At 59.3% G+C, this 23700-nt stretch overlaps 2 protein-coding genes and 1 long non-coding RNA gene across 3 annotated transcripts; 1 reads left to right on the top strand and 2 right to left on the bottom strand.

Annotated features, from left to right (window-relative positions):
* Window positions 1-6239: 6239 nt before the first annotated feature.
* On the top strand, window positions 6240-8708 carry TICAM1 (toll like receptor adaptor molecule 1). The gene has a single exon (XM_029917683.1). The coding sequence runs from the start codon at window positions 6367-6369 to the stop codon at window positions 8470-8472; it is 2106 nt and encodes a 701-aa protein (XP_029773543.1). The 5' UTR covers window positions 6240-6366; the 3' UTR covers window positions 8473-8708.
* Window positions 8709-8974: 266 nt separating this feature from the next.
* LOC115274243 lies at window positions 8975-11318 on the bottom strand. Its single transcript, XR_003901155.1, has 3 exons — window positions 10767-11318; window positions 10270-10373; window positions 8975-9216 (listed from the first exon to the last, which is right to left on the bottom strand). It is a non-coding gene; the product is annotated as an uncharacterized LOC115274243 (long non-coding RNA).
* A 7342-nt stretch (window positions 11319-18660) lies between these two features.
* On the bottom strand, window positions 18661-22290 carry FEM1A (fem-1 homolog A). The gene has a single exon (XM_029917316.1). The coding sequence runs from the start codon at window positions 22070-22072 to the stop codon at window positions 20102-20104; it is 1971 nt and encodes a 656-aa protein (XP_029773176.1). The 5' UTR covers window positions 22073-22290; the 3' UTR covers window positions 18661-20101.
* Window positions 22291-23700: the final 1410 nt, after the last annotated feature.

The following is a 23700-nucleotide window of genomic DNA, read 5'->3' as shown; positions in this document are numbered from 1 at the left end:
CAGCGTCGGTCCTTGACCAGGCGCTGTGGCCAAGCCGCCGCGCGTGCCAGGACTGGTCAGGATGCTGGGCACACAGTCGGGGCAAAGCAGTGCCCCCACGGAGGCCTCGGTCAAGACACCAGCAAAGCAAGGTGATGTTTGCCCAGTGCAGGGAATGGATTTCTAGCAGCTTTTTTGTTGGCCTGGCGTGTGGATTCCTCAGATCCAGGCATGGCAAGGCGCCGGCACATAGTAGGTCCTCGGGGCATAAGGGCAGGAACCCCAGAGTCAGGCTTCCGGTTTAAATCCCTGCCCCTTTACTTTCCACTTGTGTGACCCAGGGCGAGTCGCGGTGCCTCTCTGTGTGTAAACGGCCTGTCAAAATTGTCCTAACCTCCAGGGTCCTCATGGGCTCTTCAGTATCTGGTCCATAGCAGGTGCTCAGGAAACAGGTGTTGAACAAATGCCCCTTCAGTCTCCTGCACATTTTCTGGGAACATTCTAGATACGTTTTGCCTTCTGTGTCTTGTCACATTTCTTTTTATTTTTTAATAAAATTTCTTAACATTTATTCAATTTTGAGAGACAGAGAGAGACAGGGAGACACAGAATCGGAAGCAGGCTCCAAGCTCCGAGCTGTCAGCACAGAGCCCGACCCGGGGCTTGAACTCACAGACCATGAGATCATGACCTGAGCCGAAGTCAGACGCTTAACTGACTGAGCCACCCAGGTGCCCCTATAAATTTTTAAAAAGATTTTATTTATTTATTTTGAGAGAGAGAGAGTGGGGAAAAAGGCAGAGAGAGAGAATCCCAAGCAGGCTCTGCCGCGTCAGCACGGAGCCAGATGCCACGCTCCAACTCATGACCCTTGAGCCGAAATCAAGATGCCCCTCCGGAGGCCCCTGTAACATTTCTTAATTAGCCCAAAGGACTGAATCACGACTCTACTGTGTCAGTCCCAGTGGGAGCAGATTAGACGTTTTGTCTTGCTGGGGAGAGGAGTGAGTCAGCAGGAAACAATTATTGAGCACTTACTGTGTGCCAGGTGCTGTTCCGTCCATTCATTGATTGATTCAGTCAGTAAGTATTTATTAAGTACCTACTGTGTGCAGTCATTAGACACAGCTGTGTAACAAGACAAATGCACATCCCCGTCTTTGTGGTGCTCACTCAGGTAGGACGTGATGTGTGGTCAACAAAGTTGGTAGAGTCCATAGTGGCGGGTACGGAGAAGAACAAAGTAGGGAGTGTGGGGGACTGGGCTTCAGGTTTAGGCATGGGGGCCAAGGCTGACCTTGATGAGGAACTGACCTCTGAGCTGGGATCTGAAGTTGACCAGGGAGCCCACCATGCGGGTATCTGGAAGGGGTGTCCTAGGCTGAGGGAACTGCCCATGCAAAGGCCCCGAGGCAGGATCCGTCCGGCGGTCCAGCGGTCCGCCTGGCTCCTCAGTCTTCTGGAGCTTTTCTCCGGTCCCTCACTACCCGGGGTGCGTTTCTTCACGGCACTTTCCAGTCTCTGCAGCGGATCGCAGTCATGTGTTCTTGGTCTCCCCCAAGTAGACTGTGCGCTCTGCCCATCTGGGACCGCAAGAGCCGCCCTTTGTCAATACGAGGTGCTCAAGAAAGCTTTGCCCAGTGGGTGAAGACACCTGGGCTGTGGGAGAGGAGGAGAGGAGGGGACGGGCAGGAGCCAGATGTGGTTAAAAATGTTTTAAAAAGAGGAAGCAGAAAGGGGCTTGGTGGTTCGGTCGGTTACGCTTCAGACTTCGGCTCAGGTCATGACTGCAGTTTGTGGGTTCGAGCCCTGCATCTGGCTCTGTGCTGACAGCTCGGAGCCTGGAGCCTGCTTCCGATTCCGCCTCCCTCTCTCTCTGCCCCTCCCCCACTTGCGCTGTGTCTCTGTCTCTCTCAAGAATAAATAAACATTAAACAAAATAAAATTTTAAAAAAAGAGGCAGAGAAAAAAGTAAGTTCTGCTGAGATTTATGTATTTATTCTTACACTATGCTGTGTTGTCCGACTGAGCTCTTGCTCAGGGCGAGGGCCACTTTCAGGTTCTGTGTACAAACAAGGAAAGCGAGACAGATGGGCCCATGAGCTGGCAGGTGGCGGAGCTGGGACCCCACCCCAGGACTTTGTCCTGAGGCCGCGGAAGGTGACCACATCGTTGCCAGAGGTGTGGTTCGAACCCCACATCCAGCTCTGTTCTTTGGATCCTCTGTCTCCCTCTCTCTCTGCCCCTCCCCCACTCGTGTTCTCCCCCAAGTAAATAATAAAATTTTCAAAATATTTTATTTTTTGAGAGAGAGCATGGACACAAGTGGGTGAGAGGTAGAGAGGGAGGGAGACAGAATCCAAAGCAGGCTCCAGGCTCTGAGCTGTCAGCACAGAGCCTGACGCGAGGCTCGAACTTGTGAACTGCAAGATCGTGATGCTAGGGTAAGTTGGACGCTTAACTGACTGAGCCAGCCAGGCTCCCCCATCATCAGGCCAGTCTTGATTTTTAAAATCTGCAGGAAGGTGGGAGTGAGCTGTGGGGATACCCAGCCAAAGTGTTGCAGGCAGAGAGAGCAGCGGGTGCAAAGGTCCTGAGGCAGGACTGCCTGGCAGGTTTGAAGACCAGTGGCCTTCAGAGGGCTCACTACACTGGGGGCATCTGGGGGGCTCAGATGGCTAAGCTCCTGACTTCGGCTCAGGTCATGACCTCACAGTTTGGGGTTCAAGCCCTGCATCAGGCTCTATGCTGACGGCCCAGAGCCTGGAGCCGGCTTCAGATTCTGCGTCTCCCTCTCTCTCTGACCCTCCTCTGCTTACGCTGCCTCTCTCTGTCTCTTAAAAATAAATAAAAACATTAGAAAAAAAATTTTTTTTTAATTTGAATTGATTGGCAACTTGACAAAACTTAGCAGTTTCCTGAAACTCTGCACTTCTGGCTTCTCTTGAAATACTAGCCAGCTAGGTCCCATGGAGTCCCTTTTCCTCCTGGCAGCGTACCGAAGTCACAGCACCACATTTAGACAGGTGTAAGGTGGTTCTAACTTTTTAGGTGCCGCCTCCCTCAGTGTGAAAGTTCAAGTCCTCCCCACGACTCACCCACTCACCCTCCACTCACCCGGGGTCTCCTCCCCTCCTCCCTCTCTCCCCCTCCTCCTCGCTCACTCAACCATGGGGGCCTCCCCCCTGCTGCCCATCCATCAAGCGGGTCCTGCCCCAGGGCCTTTGCATATGCAGTTCTCTCTGCCAGGACCACTCTTCTCTCACATGTCCCTGGGGCCACTCTCTCCATTTTTATGTCCCGTTGAAATCTGTCACCGCTGAAGCCTTCTTGAATCCCGTTGTTTAAAACTGTGCACACCCACCCCGACTCACGTGGTTCGTGACCCTCCTCCCCAGCAGCTGTTTCTCTGTGGCATTTGTCCCCAGCCGCCGCTGTGCTGCAAACGTCACTCCTTGGTTGGTTGTCTTCCTTCCGCACGAGGAAGTCGGAGACACTGGGGGGGGTCTGTGCTGTTTCCCCCACCCCCACCTCCCCAGGCAGCATTTCAGCCTGTCAGGCCACTTCTGTTTCTGAAACAGCCAGACAGCCACTTGCCTCTTTACCTCCTTCCCCCCAGCGCTGCCCCCTCCGCCCCTTCTCGCCCGCTTCTCTTCTGCCCTGCTCCCCGGTCAGCTCAGCCCTGCTCTCTTTGCACCTCAGCCCCCAGTGCTGGCTCCCCCCGTGCTCTCTCCAGCCTGCGTCTGACCTTCCTGGAATCTTTGACCGTGGCCCTCGAGCCCCAGAGGGGCCTGCATCGACTCAAAATGAACCTCTTAAACTCCTGACTCGTTGGTGCAGTGAGGTCTGTGCTTTACCAGCAAAGGGGGTTGGTCCACGGTCAGCTGTTGGTCTAGAAGCCCGGATCGCTCAGCGTCAGCCCCTGCAATGGCTGGGGCTGGATCGTTAGGAGGGGGGCGTCCTGGGCCCCCCGCGGCCAAGCAGGGGAGAGCGGCGTCCCCCACCCGATGCCCACAGATGTCCTCAGACATTGCCAAGCGTCGGCAGGGGCGTGGGGAGGCTCAGAACTGCTGTCAGTGGAGAAGGACTTCCGTACCCTTAGGGCTGGCATCGCGGCCACGAGGGTGGACCAGGCGGTGGGTCCCAGGCCGAAGGGCATATACAGTGCTCCCGACCTCCTGGGATGGATCTGAAGGGGCATTGTTTCTAAGCCTGAATATGACCGGCTTTGAGCCCCCAGCGACCTAAGCTCCGGGGTTTGGACCCCCGCCCCCCGCCCCCAGCGTCTGTCACGTGCACTTGGGAAAGGCCTTCCTCCGTGCCTGTGTTTCATCCACAACCTTGGGACGACATGAGCTCTGGCCTCATCCATCCATCCATCCATTTATTCATCCCACAAGTGTGAGGTCCCTGCTCCGGGCCAGCGGAGACCCGGGCCCCTCCGCGGTGCCCCCGGGGGTCGGGAGACGGATGGCAAATGGGAAAAGTCTAACACACAGGGAGGTTCACCCGTGACGCCTTGGGGGCGGGAGCAAGGTGACGTGGGAGACCTGGGCCGGGAAGAACGGCGTGGGTGTGCAGGCGGCTCTGGGCCTGGGAACGAAGACGGGAAGAAGGTAGTTCACGCCAAGGTCAGAGGAAGGAACCGCCTGGCCTTGCACCTTGACCTTGCACTTGGCCCTGTACCACTACTCACAGAGCCAGCCCTCGGTGATGGCAAGTGCCTCCTGCTGACGGCACGGCCTGGAGCAGTTAGCCAGGGCTGCGTACGGTGCCCCAGAGCCTCGTGGTGTAAAAACAACACACATTGGGTGCCTGGGTGGCTCAGTGTTGGCTGGGTGTCCGACTCTTGATTTCAGTTCAGGTCACGATCCCAGGGTCGTGGGATCGAACCCTGCGTTGGTCTCTGCCGAGTGTGGAGCCTGCTTGGGATTCTCTCTCTCTCTCTCTCTCTCTCTCCCCCTCTGCCCCCCGCCCTGCTTCCACTCTCTCTCTCTTATAAATAACATAAAATAAAAAGTGAAAAGACAACCCACAGAATGGGAGAAAATACTTAAAAATAAAAACAGCACACATTTACCCTCTCACACAGAGAGAGGCCGGGCGTCAGGAGTCTGGAGGGAGATGAGTCAGGGGGCTCCGGCCGGAGTCTCTCCTGAGGTCACGGTCAAGCTGTGGGCCGGGCCACCTCATCTGAAGGCTCGACCGGGCCTGGAGTTGCTAGGAGTCCAAGATGTCCCCTCACGTGGCTGGTGGCCGGAGACCTCGGTTCCTCACCGCGCAGGCCTCTCCAGAGGTGCTCGCCGTGTGGCTCACCCCCGACAGGGTGCCAGGGAGAGACCAAGAAGAATGCCAGTGTTTTTTGTCACTAGTGACGGCCCATCGTTCCTGCCGGGGTCTGTCAGCCCAGGGGCTGGATTCCGGCTTCCCGCTGCAGGCCCTGCCCTGGGCTTCGAGGACCGGGATGGGGGTCACGGGAGGCTGCCTGGGAGCCTGCTTCCCTCCGTGGCGAACACATATTGGGTGCCTACTGACTTCCAGTCTTCAGGGCCCAGAACATTCCATATGCTATAGCAGCACAGCTCCCTGAGACGAGTGTCTGATTATTATTCCCAACAGACGGTGTAGTTTTGTGGTTGGGCGCTCAGCCTCTGGAGCCGGATTTCACGGCTTCAAATCCCAGCTCCGGCACCCTCGGGCTGTGTGACTTTGGGCAAGCGACTCCACATCTCTGGACACATTTCTGCTTCTGCTGCTGCTTCTTCTTCTTCTTCTTCTTCTTTTTTTTCTTCTTAATGTTTATTTATTTTGAGAGAGAGAGACAGAATGTGAGCAGGGGAGGGGTAGAGAGAGAGAGAAGAGAGGGAGACAGAAGCTGAAGCAGCTCCAGGCTCTGAGCTGTCAGCACAGAGCCCGACGTGGGGCTTGAACCCATGACCAGTGAGATCATGACCTGGATCATGACCGCTTAACCGACAGAGCCCCCCAGGCGCCCCATCTGGATCCATTTCTGTCCTTTGCAAATGGGGAGAATCATAGCGTCTCCGTCTTGGGGGACGCCAGGTAAGTGTTGGCCGCTCTCAACTTGCAGAGGGGGAAATGGAGGCTGCGAGTGGGGGAGAGGGGAGGGGACATGCCTTTCCCAAGGTCACCCTGATAGGTCGTGCTGGCACTGAAGGCAGGCAGATGGGGGCGGGGGTCTGGGCCACCTCCCAGAGCAGCCCCCTTTCTGGAGGTGAACGTGTCTTTCTCGCCCCCAGGTCTGCCCCGCTGCCCCCCATGGGATCGGTGCGGTGAGCACGTGGCCGAGCATGCGGGAAGGCAGGTGCCGTGGATCATGCCCGCAGCACCCAGTGCTGCTGCCAGCGGCCGCCCCCACCTGCGCCCATGGCCCGTGCGGGCCCGTCGCTCTCTAGTGCTTTCGACATTCTAGGTGCCGCAGGCCAGGACAAGCTCCTGTACCTCAAGCACAAGCTGAGGACTCTGCACCCGGGCTGCCAGGGGGCAGCCCTCCTCCACGCCATGGTGCTCCTGAAGCTGGGCCAGGAGACGGAGGCCAGGATCTCCCTGGAGGCGCTGAAGGCGGACGCGGTGGCCCGGCTCGTGGCCCACCAGTGGGTGGGCCCGGACAGCACCGAGGCCCCGGAGGAGCCCCCAGACTTGTCCTGGGCCGTCGCCCGGGTGTACCACCTGCTGGCCGAGGAGAGGCTGTGCCCGGCCCTGACGCGCGACATGGCCTACCAGGCAGCCCTCCAGACTTTCAGCTCCAGGGCCGACCCCCGGCTGCCGGAGCTCCAGGGCGAGGCCCGGGAGCGGTGTGGGTGGGGCATCACCGGGGCCTCCGGGATCTTCCAGCCCCTTCGCTCCGATCAGGGTGGCCTCCCGCCATCCTCGGCGGCCCCCTCGGGAACCCGCAGCCTTCCGAAGCCCATCGAGGGCCCCTCGGGCTGGAGCAGAGGGTGCTCCCTGCGCTCCACCGGCAGCCCCGCCTCCCTGGGCAGCAACCTGGAAATTAGCCAGTCGCCCACCGTGCCCCTCGTCAGCCGGCACCGCAGCGGTCGTGTGCCCAGCAGGCTGTGTGAGGAAGCCCGAGCAGGCCCAGAGCCCGAACCTGCCCCCACGGGCTGCCAGGAGCCTGAGGAAGTGAGCTGGCCCCCGTCGGACGAGGTCGGCAACGCTTCGCCTGCGGAGACAGCCGACCCCCCACTGCAGGAGACTGCAAGCCTCTCATCGGAGGGCCCCTCCTCGGAAGAGACTTCCGGTCCCCAGATGCCGCCAGACAGCCCGGCGGATGTGGTCCCAGATGCCAGGCTTGCGGGCCAGCCCGACGCCCCCGAAGCTCTGGAAGTCGGCAGCCACTGCCGGGTGGAGTGCAGCGACGGGCAGGCGGCCCCCCCTCCTCTCCCGGCGCCCTCCAGGAACACTTGCCCTGACAAGGACCAGACCCCACTCTCACGCCCTGTAGAAGACACCTATTCCCAGAGGGCCTCCCCCTGCCCACCGCCCCCCTCAGCCCCCAGACCGGCTGCGCCCTGCCCTCCTCCATCCATCCCTCCTCCGGCCTCCCCTGCCTCCTGGAGTCCGTGTCCCCCTCCCCCTGAGCTGGAGTCAGAGCAGAAATTCTATAACTTTGTGATCCTGCACGCGGGCGCCGACGAGAACATTGCCCTGCGTGTCCGAGAGAGGCTGGAGGCCCTGGGCGTCCCCGACGGGGCCACCTTCTGCGAGGACTTCCAGGTGCCCGGGCGCGGACACCTGCACTGCCTGCAGGACGCCATCGACCACTCGGCCTTCACCCTCCTGCTGCTCACCCCCAACTTCGACTGCCAGCTGGGCCTGCACCAGGCTGGCCAGTCGCTGATGAACAGCCTCACGCGGCGCGAGTGCCAGGACTGCGTGGTCCCCTTCCTGCCCCTGGAGAGCTCGCTGGAGCAGCTCAGCGCGCGCACGCGCGGCCTGCTCACCAGCCTGGTGTGGCTGGACGAGCGCTCCCAGATCTTCGCCAGGAAGGTGGCCAACACCTTCAGGTCTCAGAGGCTGCGGGCCCGCAGGGCGCACTGGAGGAGGGAGCAGGACGTGCGCGCCCTGCGGGAGCAGCACCAGCAGCTGGAGGGCGAGCGGCAGCGCGTCTCTGCGCTGAACGCCGCCTACTCGGCCTATTACCAGAGCCACGCGGCCTGGCAGGCGCAGATGGAGAGCCTGCGGGTGGCCTTCGGGAGCCACATGCCCTTCGGGACCCCGGGGCCTCTGGGAGCGCCCCCGCCCTTTCCCTCCTGGCCGGGCCTGCAGCAGCCGCCGCCGCCCCCCGCGCCGCCGTGGCTGGCCGGCGCCCCCGCACCCCCCTTCCCGCAGCCCCCGGCGCCCCCCCAGAGCCCGGGGCTGCAGCCCCTCATCATCCACCACGCGCAGATGGTGCAGCTGGGCCTCAACAACCACATGTGGAACCAGAGAGGAACCCAGGCGCCCGAGGACAAGACGCCCGGCGCAGAGTGACCGACGACCCCTGTCCAGGGCGGGCGGAGGAGCGCGACGTCGTGTGCAACCTTCAGGACATCGCTTGGGAGACCTTCAGCTCTCAGGAAATCGTGCAAAATGGGCCCCGATGACTTTCTGGCGCGCGGGGGGGAGGCGGAATTAGAGGTTCTCGCCTGGGTGCTGGCGGTGGTGGGAAGTGGGCTAGGGGCGTGGGTACTGTGTTTCCACTTTAATAAATATTTATTGATCGCTTCTCTAGCGCGGCTCCATTCTGGGAAAAGGGAACCGGAAGGGAGGAGCTCGCTTTGCCCTGGGCAGGGCATGGATCGGAAGTTGTGCGCAGTTTCTCTCATCTCATTGGTCAGAGCATAGTCACGTGGGCCCTTCGCCTACAAGGGAAGTTGGGAAATGTAGTCTTCTGCGGGGCAGTGTCCTTGGCTCCAAGTTTTGGTTCCTGTGTCAGACAAAGTGGAAAGACACGGGGAGATATTTACCACTTTATTGCTGTAGCCCTCTTTTTTTCTTTTTTGCCTTGATGCCCCTCCCCCGCCCCAGGACCCCATTCTCGGCTCAGATGCCACCATGGGATCTTCGGCAAGAGCCTTTGGCTTGCTCAACCTCAAGCTGTCATCTGAGAAGTGGGTTTATGATGCCAGTGTTTCAGCAGATCCTTTGCCGTACACTGACGACGCTCCAGTGTTAAAGTGCTCGTTGACTGCAGGCTGGACGAGGAAGGGGTGGATCTTTTTCAGAGTCACAGACCTTTGAGAAGGAACAGAATTAACATTTATTGTTTTTTAAAAAAATTTTTAGTGTTTTTATTTATTTTTGAGAAACAGAGAGAGACAGTGAGAGCAGGGGAGGGTCAGAGAGAGAGGGAGACACAGAATCCGAAGCAGCTCCAGGCTCTGAGCTGTCAGCACAAAGCCCGATGCGGGGCTCAAACCCACAAACAGTGAGATCATGACCTGAGCCGAAGCCGGACGCTCAATCGACTGAGCCACCCAGGCGCTCCTAGAATTAACATTTGTTGGACACTCACAATTACTGGTCCCAGAGGCTTTAAAGATCTCCATGTATTTTGTTTTAATTTTTAATTTAATTTTTTTAAATTTTTTTTTACTGTTTTTTAATTTATTTTAGAGAGAGAGAGAGACAGCATGAGCAGGGGAGGGTCAGAGAGGGAGGGAGACACAGAATCTGAAGACAGGCTCCAGGCTCTGAGCTGTCAGCACAGAGCCCGATGCGGGGCTCGAACCCACAAGCCGTGAGATCGTGACCTGAGCCGAAGTCGGACACTTAACCAACTGAGCCACCCAGGCGCCCTATTTTTTAATTTAAAAAATTTTTAAAAGTAATCTCTGTGCCCAACGTGGGGCTCGAAGTCAGGACCCCAACATCAAGAGTCGCATGCTGCACTGACTGAGCCTGCCAGGCAGCCTTGAACCTATTTGAATCCCCAACATTGAACCGCGGGGTAAAAGCTTACAGCATTGCTTGGGTTCATTTTACAGAGAGGAAACACAGGCTCAAAGAGGTAAATTCCGGTCCCCAAGGTCACACAGGTTGAGAGTGGGGAGATTTTAATTTCCAAGGGCCGGAACAACGGAAGGGCAAGTTTGAGCTGGTTGAGGAGCTGCTGGCTCCTCCCGCCCAATTGCCTCCTGCAAACATGAACTTGGCCTTTTCCTCTGTTTCCTGGGGGCCCCGGAGGGCAGGCCTGGCTGACTCACCCAAGCTGCCAGATACCATTTGCTATTTTAGTCGCTGGCTTAGATTTTGTCAGGGCTCCGCCCCAGCCTCCGTGGCACTGACCTCAAGCCTGGGGAGGGGCCCCTGAAATCAGCTTCCACAGTGCTGCAAGGTGGGGTGGGTTCATTCGTGGACAGGCTGTTTCTGATCATCGAGGCGGGAGCTAGCTGCAAATAACAGGAAAACTGCAGTGAACAGACCATTTGCTCATTTGAGTAACATTTATGACATGCCTATGCCTACTGTGTGCCTGGATTGCCTCGGGCTCTGGAGCGCAGTAGGAGCACTCAGTACATCCCTGGAGTCGGAGAGGAGGGAGCAGTGAATGAATCATCAAATGAAGCAGAGATCATTTCAGAAAATGAAGAGATATCAGAAGAAATGGGAGTGTCCCAGGAGGGAAAACTTTGGACTGAGTGGCCGGGAGGGGGGGTGCGGGACACCTAAGGAGCTGGTGTTAGAGCCAAGACTTGTAGAAAGAGGAGCTCGAGTTTGAGGATCGGGTGATTTTCTGGAAAGAGGGAAACAGCTCATGCAAAGGCCCTGGGGTAGGGTCCTACCTGGCATATTGGAGGAAAAGCAAGGCTTTGTGGCTAGAGCAGAGTGGGGAAAGGGGAGAGAGGGTGGAGGGGAGGAAAGGGAGGGGATGCATGACTTTGTGGGCCTGGGGGAGGACTTGGGCTTTTCCCTCAGGGAGGTGGAAGTTCTGGAGGCCCTTAGAAGGCAGAGGATGGGGGCAAAGCGCCGGTGGAGGGAGGGGGAGGGGGATCTGACTCCAGTGCTCACAGGCGCCCTCTGGTGGCGTCTCTGGGAAGGACAGGCAGGGGGGCATGAGTGAATCTGGGCCCAGAGCAGCGGCAACAGACCCTGGCCCAGGCGATCCACCGTGGGGACTGGACCGACTGGACCCATGCTGGGGGCAGAGGAGGGACACGCGGCCACATTCAGATCATGAGCCCCTATTAAACCCTGAGAAATTAGACTTGCAACAAGTCACAGCCCTTTTCTGGGCCACATCTTTCCCATCTGTACGTGGTCCTACTGACTTCAGGTCTGGAACTCCCATACTTTGCACGTCCCTGTGCTACCCCAGCGTGTTTAAAGGACAATCATTCTGAATTGACCCCCTGGGCTGCGGGGTTCACAGGCCACACGAGCTTCTTTCATCCTCCCAAAAGCCCAGGGGCTAGAGACAATCACTACCCCAATTTACAGATGAGGAAACTGAGGCCCAGAGAGGTGAAGTCATTTATCCGAGATCACACAGCACCCAAGTAGCCTTTGGGGGCAGAAGAAGGAGCCAGGTTTCTCTGTGCTGGATTCTTGCCCGCACAGAGATTGTCCAAATCGTTAATTCATTGCCTCCTTTTTTTTTTTTCTTAATCTGGGAAATAGTTTTGTTTCTTTACTTGTTAATTCCTGGTTTCTCCGCCACACCCTGCATGCTCTGAGAGCACTGGGCGGGTCTGTCTGCGTCCTGGCAGTGTTTTCAGAAACCAGAGCAGGAAGTGACCCGCAGTAATTGCTCAGTGAGTCCAGGGCAAAGAATGTAAGGAGCGCCTGCTGTGTGCAGCCCCCCACCCCGCGGAGGTCACTGGGCCGAGTAGACGCATGTCGATTCCTCCCTCTGCTTCTCCTGCACTTATTGAGATCCTTCCAGGGGCAGACCCTTAGGGCACAGTGGTGACTCAGGGGTCACTATACCCCAAGGTGACGCAGGAAGACCCAGTTCTGCTCTGCTAAGCCTCGGGGTCCATGCCAGAGACAGAGACAGTTACTGGGCACTGAGGCCTGTGATGGAGAGGCTAGGGGGCTCCGGAGGCCCAAAGGGGACCGTGGACCAGCCTGGGGGGATTAAGAGAAGCTTCTGGAAGGAGGAAGTAAGCTGAGACCTGAGGCGTGAGCTGGAATGAGTTGGGAAGAGACTTCCTGGAGGTGGGCACAGCGAGGTCAAAGGTACGTGGGCGAGAAAAGCCCGGGGCTCAGACTGCATCACTGCCACGGTTCTCGAGGGGGAGGGGGAAGCTCAGCCACACGACGTGGCGTCCTGGTGCCCCCTGGTGGCCGCCACCGCCCCAAGGCCGGTGCGCCCCCCGTGGCCCCAGATCTGGGGTGTTTCCCGGGAACTCCCCTGTCCCCACTCAGACAACAGCCTTGAGGAAAGATAGGGGGAAAGTTTTTGAAAATTTCCTCTTCTTTAAACACTGTGAAATGTGGGGGCAACTGGGTGGCTCAGTCAGTTAAGTGTCCGACTTCGGCTCAGGTCATTATCTCATACTCTGTGAGTTCGGGCCCCACATTAGGCTCTGTGCTGACCGCTCAGAGCCTGGATCCTGCTTTGGAGTCTGTGTCTCCCTCTCTCTCTGCCCCTCCCCTGCTCGTGCTCTGTCTCTCAAAAGATGAATAAACGTTAAAATTTTTTTAAATATAAAACAAAAATTGTGAAACATGAATCAATACCATGATTTGTTTTCGGAGGTTAATAGCTGTGTCCCTGCTGGAATGGTGTCTTTCTGAGACGGTTAGATCTTGTACAAGTTTCTCCCGCTCTCTGGGCCCAGAGAGGGCAATGCATTGCCCAGTGTCACACAGCGCATGCGTGACTGCCCCTGGGCCTGGGCCGAACTTGAGGGACTTGGAGTTTGAATCTTGCTAATCTTCTACATCTCAGCGCATTCTGGATGTCCCACCAGAGGGCGCCCGTGAGCACCTCCTGTGCTCCACCCACCCTGGGCTCCCACCTCCCTGCGGGGGAAAGCTAAGTCCTCCCCAGGTCCCCAAGGCTCTGCAGGCCCTGCCCTGCCCTCCTCCCTCTCTCCCCCTCGCCTCGTCTGTACGAGGCCACACGGGCCTCGACACCCCAGGTGTGGTCCTGCCCCAGGACCTTCACAAGGGCTGTTCCGGCTGCTTGGAATGCCCTTCCTTCAGATGCCTATATAGCTCCCTGCTCACCTCCTCCAGATTTTTGCTCAAATGCCATCCTCTCAAGTGGAACCTTCTCTGAGCCCCCCATTTTAAATAATTTTTTATTTTTAAAATTAAAAAAAATTAAATTTAGTTTTGAGAGACAGAGAGAGACAGCGTGAGCAGGGGAGGGTCAGAGAGAGGAAGACACAGAATCTGAAGACAGGCTCTGAGCTGTCAGCACGGAGCCCGACGCGGGGCTCGAACCCGCGAACGGTAAGATCGTGACCTGAGCCGAAGTCGGCCGCTTAACCGACTGAGCCCCCGACACACCCCCCCATTTAAAATCATTTACAACCACATCCACCAGATTCCCATTGTCCCCTAATGCTTAGCACTTTTAGACTAATAATAGTAATGATGTCACTTATTCATTGGGGACCTTGTTTATCATGGGGACCTTCCCCATGAGGATGCGAATTTTATCTGTTGATTTCACTGGTGGATTCCAGTAGCTGGCACACAGCGGAGACTCAATTAATGAATTTGAAGTAATGTGCAAGCCTTTTTATCTTTAAAATAATCTGTGTTCCATGTTCCCCACGGGGCTCACAGCTCTGTGGGGAAGACAGATGCGCCGCTAGGTGGTTGCAGCCGGGGTGGTCCTGTGTCTGATGGGGGATGCAGAGGCCTACTGTGGGGTCCCTGGGGTCCGCGGCGGTCATGGGAGGCTTCCTGGAGGAGGCATTCCAAGAAGGAAAGGCCACCGTAGGCGGAGGGTACAGTCCACGCAAAGACTCCGAAGGAGCCGGTGTGGCCGACCTGAGCACAGAACCTGGGTCATGTATGTGCCCTCCTCCCCCCAGAACAGGATGCTGCGTTTCTGTGTGGGGACCCGGAAGGCGCTGCAGTGAGCGCTCTGCGCCACCAGGGGTCGCCATGGGACAGTGACTCCAGGCTCTCCCCGGCCTGGGGCCTCGAGAGCGTTCCTCCGGAAGACAGGCTGGAGGGGCAGAGACCCCCCCGAGAGTGCCAGGACCCAGGTCGGGCCGGAGGCCCCTTTCCTCACTTATCACCTCCGTAAATAACAACAGCAGCTGAATAAACCTCCTCATTAACTGGAAGCTGCCCGAGGCTGTCGGGGACCAGAGCCGGGGGAGGGCAGACACGTGCTTTAAATCGCCCGGCAACAAGCCCCGCCCCCAGGGCGGCCTCCAAAGTGCCCCCTCCCACCCCAAGTGCCTCTGGGCGGGGACCGTGTATTTTTAACTTGGTCAGTGGATATATGACCTTTTTATGGCTCTGGGAGGTGCCCAGGGTTTCCAATTTCCAAGGGAAGTTAAAAAAAATTGTACTCTTCCCAAGAAAAGGAGCTTCCAGACCTCCGAGGCTCCCCCAGGGTCCCGCAGACGCCGTCTGGGCTCCGTGCCTGTCCCCACGCTGCGGGGCCCTGGGCGCTGGGGGCTGACCGGCCGCGGTGGCGCCACTCGCCCGCCCCCTCCCTTGCTGGGTCGCTGGGTCTCGGGGCCCTTTCGTCACGCACCCCCCTCGCTCACTGTCTCCCGTCCTCGGGTTCTCTGCCGGCGATCTGCCGCCTCCTTTACTTAATGTATTTTCTATTTCTTGAGTCATTTATTGTTTTTCTTTAAACAGGCTTTAAAATTATCCCCCCTTTTTAAGTTTCTGGGATTAGATCGTGGTGTTGGTCGCACAACCTTGTGACTATAGGAAAAGCCCCTGAACTGTACGCTTTGGAACGGTGAATTCTTCTCAGTGAAAAATTGTAACAAACTTGTCTTTAAGAGGAGTCATTTTTCGGTATTAACAACCGTAAACTCGCAGGTTGTGCGGGGGCGGGAGGGGAGGCTCCCTATGCTTTGTTCCGTAAGACGCATTCAAATAAATATTTTATTTTAAAAAATTTAATGTTTCTTTTATTTTGAGAGGGAGGAGACAGAGTGCGAGCAGGGAAGGGGCAGAGAGAGGGAGACACAGAATCGGAAGCAGGCTCCAGGCGCCTGTCAGCACAGAGCCCGTCGCGGGGCTCGAACTCACCAACCTCAAGATCATCACCTGAGTGGAAGTTGGACGCTTAACCGACTGAGCCCCCCAGGCGCCCCCAAATAAATATTTTAAAGCTTTCCAACCGCATCCCTGCATCAGATGTGTGAGTGTGCACACAGTAGGCACCCCATAACGACACAGCTCTCTGTGCATTTACTATGCGCCAGGATGTCTCAGAGACAAACCCACTTACTCCTTACCGCAGGGCCGGCAGGCAGCTGCCCCGTCAACCCCATTTTACAGATGAGGAAACTGAGACTCGGGGACGGGGAGACATTCCCAAGGTCACGTGGCTGTGGTTGGAGGCCCGAATCCAGAACCACCCCGCCACACACATTTCATTCAATTTTATTTAGCTTTGTTTAAATAAAATATTTGCATTAAGTTTCTTATTAAAGTTTTAGTTTAATTCCAGGCTCAGGCCATGATGTCATGGTTTCTGGGTTCCAGCCCCGAGTCGGGCTTTGCTCTGACAGCACAGAACCTGCTTGGGATTCTCTCTCCCGCTCTGTCCCCCTCCCCCACTCTCTCTCTCAAAATAAACTTGAAAAACAAATTAAGTAAAAGAACCAGCTTTTGTTTCACTGATTTTTCTCTATTGTTTGTTCATTAAAACAATTTTTCTAGAAGTTTTAGTTAGGTAAGTAATCTCTACACCCAACGTGGGGCTCGACCTCGTGACCTTGAGACGGAGTCGCCCGATCCTCCCACGGAGCCAGGTGGGCGGCCTCACTTGTGCGCTTCCAGCTCTTGGTCTCCAAGTTCTTCGAGCTTGGACGTCCAGCTTCCAGCGGTGGGACCCTGGACGGGGAGCCAGTCACGGCTGTGGTGTCATCCCCCTGCCCACCACCGGGAACGCGGCCTCGGGCACCGTGCCCCCTCCATCCCAGGCCCACCGGCCGGCCCTCCCCACCGACCACCCCCACCGACCCCCTCCTCACCCCCCTCCAGCCTCTCCCTGCAGCTGCAGCCAGCGGCCTCCGAGCTACACCGGTGGCATCTCTTGCTGGCTTGAAACCGCAGCGGCTGCCCACAGCCCCGAGGCCCAGCCGTCAGCCACCTGCCTGTGCCCCCCGGGTCCCCGCAACTTCCTCACTCCGTCCGGCCACATGGGCCTCCTTGTGAATTCCTTTATTCATGCAACAAACTACTGGCGGCCGGATTCTCTTCTAGGCTCCGGGACACAACAGGGGACTAGCTGGTGTGGTTGACACTCTAGGGAAGGGGACACAGGAACAAATAAGGAGGCAAATAAAGATCATCTCGGGGGTTAAAGTTATACGTGAGGGCAGGGAAGAAAACGCACAGAGGGAGGTGGGTGGCTGAGACGCTTTCAGTGATCTGGGAGGGCTTCGTGGAGGAGGGGACATCCGATCAAAATTATTGATTGAGGAGCTTTCCGTTGAGGACACAGGGCAGGGGGAGGTTGCCCTGGAGGGTCTCAATGTCCCATCAACACCGACGTTCAGTCTCTTCCACAGCCCACGGAGGGCACAGGCGCGGGGTCAAGGAGCGACCCCCTCCCTCCCCAGGAGTGCGGTGCTGCCCAGATTTGGGCTGGGTCTTGCAGCTCTGAGCGGCCCTCTCTGCCCGGTCCCCACGGACCTAACTCGGGAGTCCACACCCTCTTCTCCAGGGACACGGGGGTTAGTGCCCGCGGTCCCCGGGACGGTCACCTCCCCTTTTCAGCCTGTGACGTGACTCTGAGCCGTGCTATCTTTAACCTGGGCCAGGACGCTCTGCTCCCTCCGGGTAAACACCGATCGGATGACACCCCTGGAATCCGGGGGGGGGGGGTCGGGCAAGTGTGGCCCAAGTGTCTGAGGAGGACCTGCAGTCCCAAGAGACACCGCTGCGTGGATTCGCCCACCCGGTCACCTGCCCCCTTGACCTGCGGGCACCGAGGACGCGGCAGTGACCCCCCCAGTCACAGGGCTCCAGGTCTGGGCTGGGCGAGCACCCCGCAAACGAGAACTGGGGCACTGAGCTCACCCCGCGGAGCCCGGCGGCGGCGGCTCCCACTGGAGGGGGGGGGCACACGCTTTCTGACCCCTCGACCTTGGGCTTCAGCCTCAATCCTGGACTCCCGGCGGGGGGGGCCTGGGTCACCCCCCCATTACCTGCAGTGACCGAAGTCTTCCTGCCGGCTGAGTGGCCTCGGGCGGGTTTTACACTTTGCCGCACGTTACACAATCCGCCTTCGTTCCGACCCTGGGGCCGTGGGCCCCCCTAACCCTCACCAGCCGACACGGGGGCGAGAGGCTCACCTCACGCCGAGGGCCCGGGCCTGCACTCTGCGGCCTGTCACCCGGGGCCCCCTTCCTCCCAACGCCCCGAACCAAGTCGTCTGCCACCATTTGGAGCAGTGGGCTCGCCTCTCACCTGAAATCTGCGGGGGCTGTTTTAGGACGGCCCTTGGGTGCTGGGGCGGAGGTCACACCTCAGGTTTGGCCCAAATCAGCTTTCCTCTCCGGGGAGTCTGTAACGTTAACACCCCAATAGCCGGTGCCCCCGACTTGCAAAACCGGAATAAGGGCACCTACTTCAGGGGCGCCTGGGTCTGACTTCAGCTCAGGCCCTGACCTCGAGGTCGGTGGGTTCAAGCCCCGTGTCAGGCTCTGCGCTGACAGCTGGAAGCCTGGGGCCTGCTTCGGAGTCTGTGTCTCCCTCTTTCTGCCCCTCCTCTGCTCGTTCTCTCTCAAAAGAACTCCGACTTTACAGGGTGCTGTGAGCAGCGACAGAGGCGGTCCATGGCCACGCGCGGAACGTGCCTGCACACATGCTCGGCCGGGGTTGAGTCCCCACACCACCCTTGCACACCTGCTGATTCAACACCCACTCCTTCCAGGCGCCCACCTGTCCGCACTGCAGCGGAGCCGGTGCTGCTAGTGGTCGGACCCCGTGAAACCAGGAGCCGGATAAGCAGCCTGGCCTTCCCCGCAGTCGTGCGAGGGGACCGACCACACGCACCAATCAGCCTCGGTCCAGCCGGTGCGATCCCGGCCCGAGGAGGCCTGGCCCGTTGTGCCTGGCGCACGAGCAGGCGCACCCCGCCGGACCACGGAACGGTGCGCTCACTGTGCAACCGTGCGGAGGACTACAACTACACGAGGGAGCCGGCAGGAAGAGAGGGCCCAGATTCTCCTCCTCGGCAGGAACCGGAAAACCACCGAGTTCACGGGCGGCCTCTAGGGCGCCTCCCCCGCTGCCTCCGGCCTCCCTCGCTTTCCAGGCGGGCCCAGCCACCTCTTCGGATGGTTCCCTATGGTTCCCTGCGGCAAGGCTGGGGTTTGGGAGGAGTCACTGGCTTCCCCTCCTTTTTGGCCGCTTCCCAATCAAGTCCACACAAGGTCCCAGGGCACAGAAACTGCCCCAGTGAGACGGTGGCCTGGGGCTGGGCTCTGCGAGCCTCCGACTTTTGAGCTCAGCCCCCCCCCCCCCCCGCTGCCTTTTAAATGACCCGAGCACCGCCATGGAGACCCACGATTTAAACTGCCTCACTGCTTTATTCCGTGCTCTGAAGGGACAGGGACACTTTCCCGCCTCGACGGAAAGTCAAACCCGGCCTTGCCAATAAATAACGTCCTAACTAACACTGCAAATGCAAACGAGGCCCAGGGCCCTCGCTGTGGCTGTGGCTTCTCGAGGCCTCCGTGCAGCTGCTTCGAGACCCGGCTGGAGGCTGCGGGAGGGGCGTCGGGAGGACTCCCTCTCCGGGCCGGGCCCCTCCTCCTGAGCCCGGCGGCTTCAGCTCCCGGCTCTCCCACCGCTGCTGGGGCGGGGGCGGCAGCGGCAGTGCGGCGGCCCGCGCATGCGCACCCTGAGCGATGAGACTCCGAGACCTTGGGTCCCCTCGGCTGGCGACTTGTGGACACCCGCCGCCTCCTCTAGCTCAGTGAGCGAGCTGGGCACTGGCCCAGGGACACCTGCGTTCAGGCTTTCAGGCAGATAAAAAACAACAACAACCCCCCCCCTAGATCCGCGGGGGTGGGGGCTGCGCACAGCCACACTGCGCATGCGCACACAGCCGGGTGGCTGACCCACCCGAGGTGTCCACTGAGATGTGACCCCATCCCGGTTCTTGGCAGGGCGGAGAGTGACGGCCCCGCCAGCTCCTTCGGCATCTGGCACGATCCTTGTTTGAAAAATGCTTCTAATCTGAGTGAAAAGTCAGGAGGCCCAAGCAGAAGGCGAACGATGCAAGTTCTAGAAGATGGACAGTCGCCTGGCTTTAGGGACCGACGCCGTGGCCTTCCACCAGATTCTGCACGCCACCGAGCTCACTCCTCAGGGCCTTGCCATCTCCGCCACGCAAAACTCTTCCCGCATGACATCAGCGCATTACATCTGACCAAAAATTCTTAAAAAGGGGGGGAAAAAAACAAACACGGCAGCACAACTTCTGGCCGCCTGCGCCACGCCCGGGCAGCGACCGCGCGCAGCGAGCAGGAAGCAAGCACGCTGGAAGAGCTGAGAGTCGGCCCTGCTTCTCCGACTTTCCACGCCGGGCGCGCCCCCGTCCGAGCGCTGCGCTCGCCACGTGCGGACGAACAAGCGTGGCCCCGATTCTCAGCTTCTTCCTGATTCTCGGAAAAAAGGCAAAAGCTTCGACCCTTCTGCCCCGAGGCAAGAAAGCAAGCAATCCTCCAAAACCCTGGCAGACGGGATGTGTGGACGCGCGTACATCTTCTCCCTATCAAAGACGGGCTCTGGGGCTCCTGAAGAAGAACTGGTCTTCGATTACGGGATGCGGGAGGCTTCGAGCACCAACGACTTGCTGATTCCTCTCCCCACTTGGCAGAGCAGAGGCGACAGCGGCTCTGGAGGTTGGAGAGCCCGTCTGTTTCACGCTGAGGGCTCCGAGAGGGGGTGGGGGGAGACGAGTGTGGGCTGCGCCCTTCCCGGTTTCTCCGCTCTCAGGACCCCCTCAGTGAAGCTCAATGAAAGCCTCCAGCTCCTCGGGGATGAAGCCCTTGTACGGGATCTTGTTTTTGTCCAGGGCGCGGGCTGCAAGGCACTGCAGGGTTACGTAGTTGAAGGGCTGAATGGTGCTCTTGGCCAGCAGCTTCTCATCCAGCAGCTCGTAGGCGGTCTTCTTGAAGGCATTGGTGGCGTCCATGTGGGCCCCCGCCTCGATCAGGGCGTTCATGATCCCCGGGCAATTGTTCTGGGCCGCTATGTGCAGCGGGGTGTTGTTGTCAAAGTCCCTGCTGTCAGGGTCGGCCCCGCAGTCGAGCAGCACCTTGACCACCTGGAGGGAGGGGAACCTGCCCACCGGGTAGCGGCCGACGTTCGTGGTGTCCTTGTCCACGGCCATGTGCAAAGGGGTGAAGCCGTTCTTGCCGCGGGGGGCGCACTTCAGCAGCCGGTAGACGGTCTGGTGCTTCAGGCGCTCCTGGTCGGGTGTGCACTCCACTTTCTCCAGCAGATACAGCAGGTGGAGGATGATGGCCAGGGCCTTGGTGAACTGGGCCGAGTCCCCGGGCTCCTTGGGCAGCTGCAGGGCCCGCTCCACCTCCCGCACTCCCTTGCAGAGCACCCCCATTAGGTCTGCAAAGCCGATCTGCGTGCCCAGGCTGCCCTTGGCCGCCCGGTCCTGGAGCACGTAAGAGAAGAGTTCGGCGAAGGAGAGGAAGCTGCTGGCGGTCATGGGGCTCAGAGGCTCCAGGTTGCTCTGCTGCATGTCCAAGGCATACTTCCAGAGGCGGATGCAGCGCTCGAAATTGCCCGAGTCGGCGTACACCGCGCCCCTGTAACGGATGTAGTAGGAGGTGTCCGGGTGAGACGGGCCCAGGATGCGCTCTCGGATCAACAGGGCCTGCATGCGCATCTCATCCGGGTCGGTTATGAGCGCTTCCAGCTCCTCGGTGGTGTTCACCTCCCTGGAATAGTCGTAGGCCAGGACCAGCTGCGGGGGCTCCGGTTTGGGCAGGTACGCGCCGCCCTGGTGCCGCAGCTCCATGGCCCGCCTCCAGTGTTTCAGGGCCCCGAGCAGATCGCGCTTCTTATCCACGTACGTGGCTCCCAGAAGCTCGAGGGCTTCCACGGCGGCCTCCCGGCTCGTGGGGCAGCAGCTCTCGTAAGCCTCGCCCGGCGGCTCCTCCTCGGGGCAGCTGCTGCGGCAGCGGGCGCCCTGGGGCTGCACGCACCCCGGGCCGGCGGAGGGGCCCTCGGCGCCGGCAGGCTGCTCCTGGATGAGGTACTCCACGATGTTGGTGTGGCCCGTGACGCTGGCCGCCAGCAGCGGGGTCATGCCGTAGCCGTCGCGCTCCATGCGGGCGTTGCAGCCGAGCAGCAGCTGCAGGATCTCCAGGCTGCCGGACTCGGCGCAGTCGTGCAGCGCCGTGTTGCCCTTGGCGCTGCGCCGGTTCACCTGGGCGCCCTGCTCCAGCAGGTAGCGGGCGATCTCGCGGTGGCCCTTGTAACAGGAGATCATGAGGCATGTGTGGCCGTGCCGGTTGGCCACCTCCAGGTCGGCCTGGTGCTCGCCCACCAGGTAGCGCACCACCTCCAGGTGCCCGTCGAAGCAGGCGGCGCGCAGCGGCGTCGAGTTGGTGCGCGTGGTGCGGTTCACCGACGCCCCGCGCCGCAGCAGGCTGCGCACCACGTCCAGGTGGCCGGCGGCCGAGGCGGCCCACAGCGGCGGCGCGCCCTCGATGGTCTCGCCGTCGAAGTGCACCGAGCCGCCCGCCTCCACGCTCGCGCCGCACCGGTCCACCAGGTACTCGACCACGTCCAGGTGGCCGTAGCGGGCGGCGATGAGCAGCGGCGTCCCCCCGCCGGCCACCTCACCCGTCAGCTCGTCCAGCTCCTCCCGGCTCCGGCCGCTGAGCAGCTTCTGAAGCAGCTGCAGCTTGCCGTCGCGGGCGGCGTTGTACACGGCGGTGCGGAGGTCCATGGTCCGGGCTTCCGCCAGGCCATGAGCTGGCCGCCGGGGGACGCGGAGGGCGCGGGCTAACGCCCGGAGGGGCGGGCGGCAACCTTCACCGTCTCCCCCGCCGCCATCTTAGGGGCTTCTCCGGCGGAACAAAATGGCTGCCGCGCCCCGGCACCGCGGGCTAAGGGGGGGCGCGCCGGGAAATGTAGTCCTGGGAGCCGGCCTTCTCCACAAGACAGAAGAAAGACGTAGAGGGTCAAGACTACCACTCCTAAAAGGCCGCGGGCCGGCCGAGGCGACCCTGGAGCACGGTGCATGGTGGGGATTGTGGTTCCGGGAGCTGAGGGTTGAGGCGGAAACGTGCCAGGCGTGGACTACAATTCCCGTCGCGCTATGCTATCACGATGACTTCTGGGACCCGGGCAGGTTCGACTACGTACTTCCTGTGGCTCTCGCAGGGCTCCAGCCCACAGGAAACGCAGGTGTGGGCCGAGAGACTACATTCCCCGAGAGGCATTGCGAGTGACTCGGAGCCAATCGGGAGCGAGAACGAGAGCTAAGCGACCAAACGGTCCGGCGTGCGGAGGATTTGGCGTGGCGGAGCTGGCCGGCAGGGGGCGCTCGGGAAAGGCGGGAAGGTTGGCGGCGCCTAGGACCCTAGGGGAGAGCGGGGAGATGCGTGTGGCCCGAAAGGCGGATCTCCAGCGCTCAGCCCCCTTCTCAACCTTTCATATGCACGCATGCATTTATTCACCCTCATTAATACACTATTGAACATTTAATGTTGCTTCCTTCAACACTCACACCCCGAATACAAAATCTACACTTGATTTAGATCCCCTTAGCCCTTGGTCAGAGACCTAGGACCTCTCCAGTATCCTTCAGAGTAAAACTTCTGGGGTTGGGGGCTTCCAGAATTTCGGTCACTCATCCAAGGACACAGGGTAAGTAAATGGCAGAGTCGGGATTTGAACAGAGGCAAAGGAGGCTACGTCATTTGCAGGACCCCGTGCAAAATGAAAATGTGGCTTCCCTTGTCTCAATTTTCCCTTGATTCAGAATTTCTCTCCCGGTTGTGACAGCAGAGCTTCGAACCGAACATGGGGCCCTTCTGAGCCTGGGGGCCCGGGTGACTGCACACATAAGTCCACACCCGCGAAGCGTGAACCACACACCTGAAACCAGACCCTGACCCCTAATACTCTCACGCCTGCACTTTGCTGCCGCCTGTCCTCGGGGTTATTGAGAATGTAGGAAAGATGAAGAATGTGGGCGTGCTCAGGAGTGTTCCCCGAACCACAGCATAGAATTCTCTCACACCTCTGACTTCTGCACCTGCTGTTCCCTCTTCCTGGAACACTGTTCCACACCCTCTTCACTTGGCTAACTCTTGGGCCTTCTTCAGGTATCAGCTGAGACTCCCAAGTCTTCCTGCGTGAGTCGTTGACTGGGTGGTGCTCCCCGGATGTCTCCCTGGCACCGTGGATGTTCTCTAGGAACTTTCGGGAAAGACTCTGCTGAGTCAGCTCGGATGCTACAACAACCACCACACACAGGGCGGCTGAGTCAGCCCAGGTTCCCGGAGAAGGAGAGCCCGATGGGACACAGAATCGGCTCACGAAAGGACAGAGGACAGGAAGTCCTCTGAC

This window comes from Suricata suricatta, chromosome 12, assembly GCF_006229205.1.
Source record: "Suricata suricatta isolate VVHF042 chromosome 12, meerkat_22Aug2017_6uvM2_HiC, whole genome shotgun sequence".
NCBI classification, from domain to species: Eukaryota; Metazoa; Chordata; class Mammalia; order Carnivora; family Herpestidae; genus Suricata; species Suricata suricatta.
This window is presented reverse-complemented; position numbering and strand designations above follow the sequence as displayed.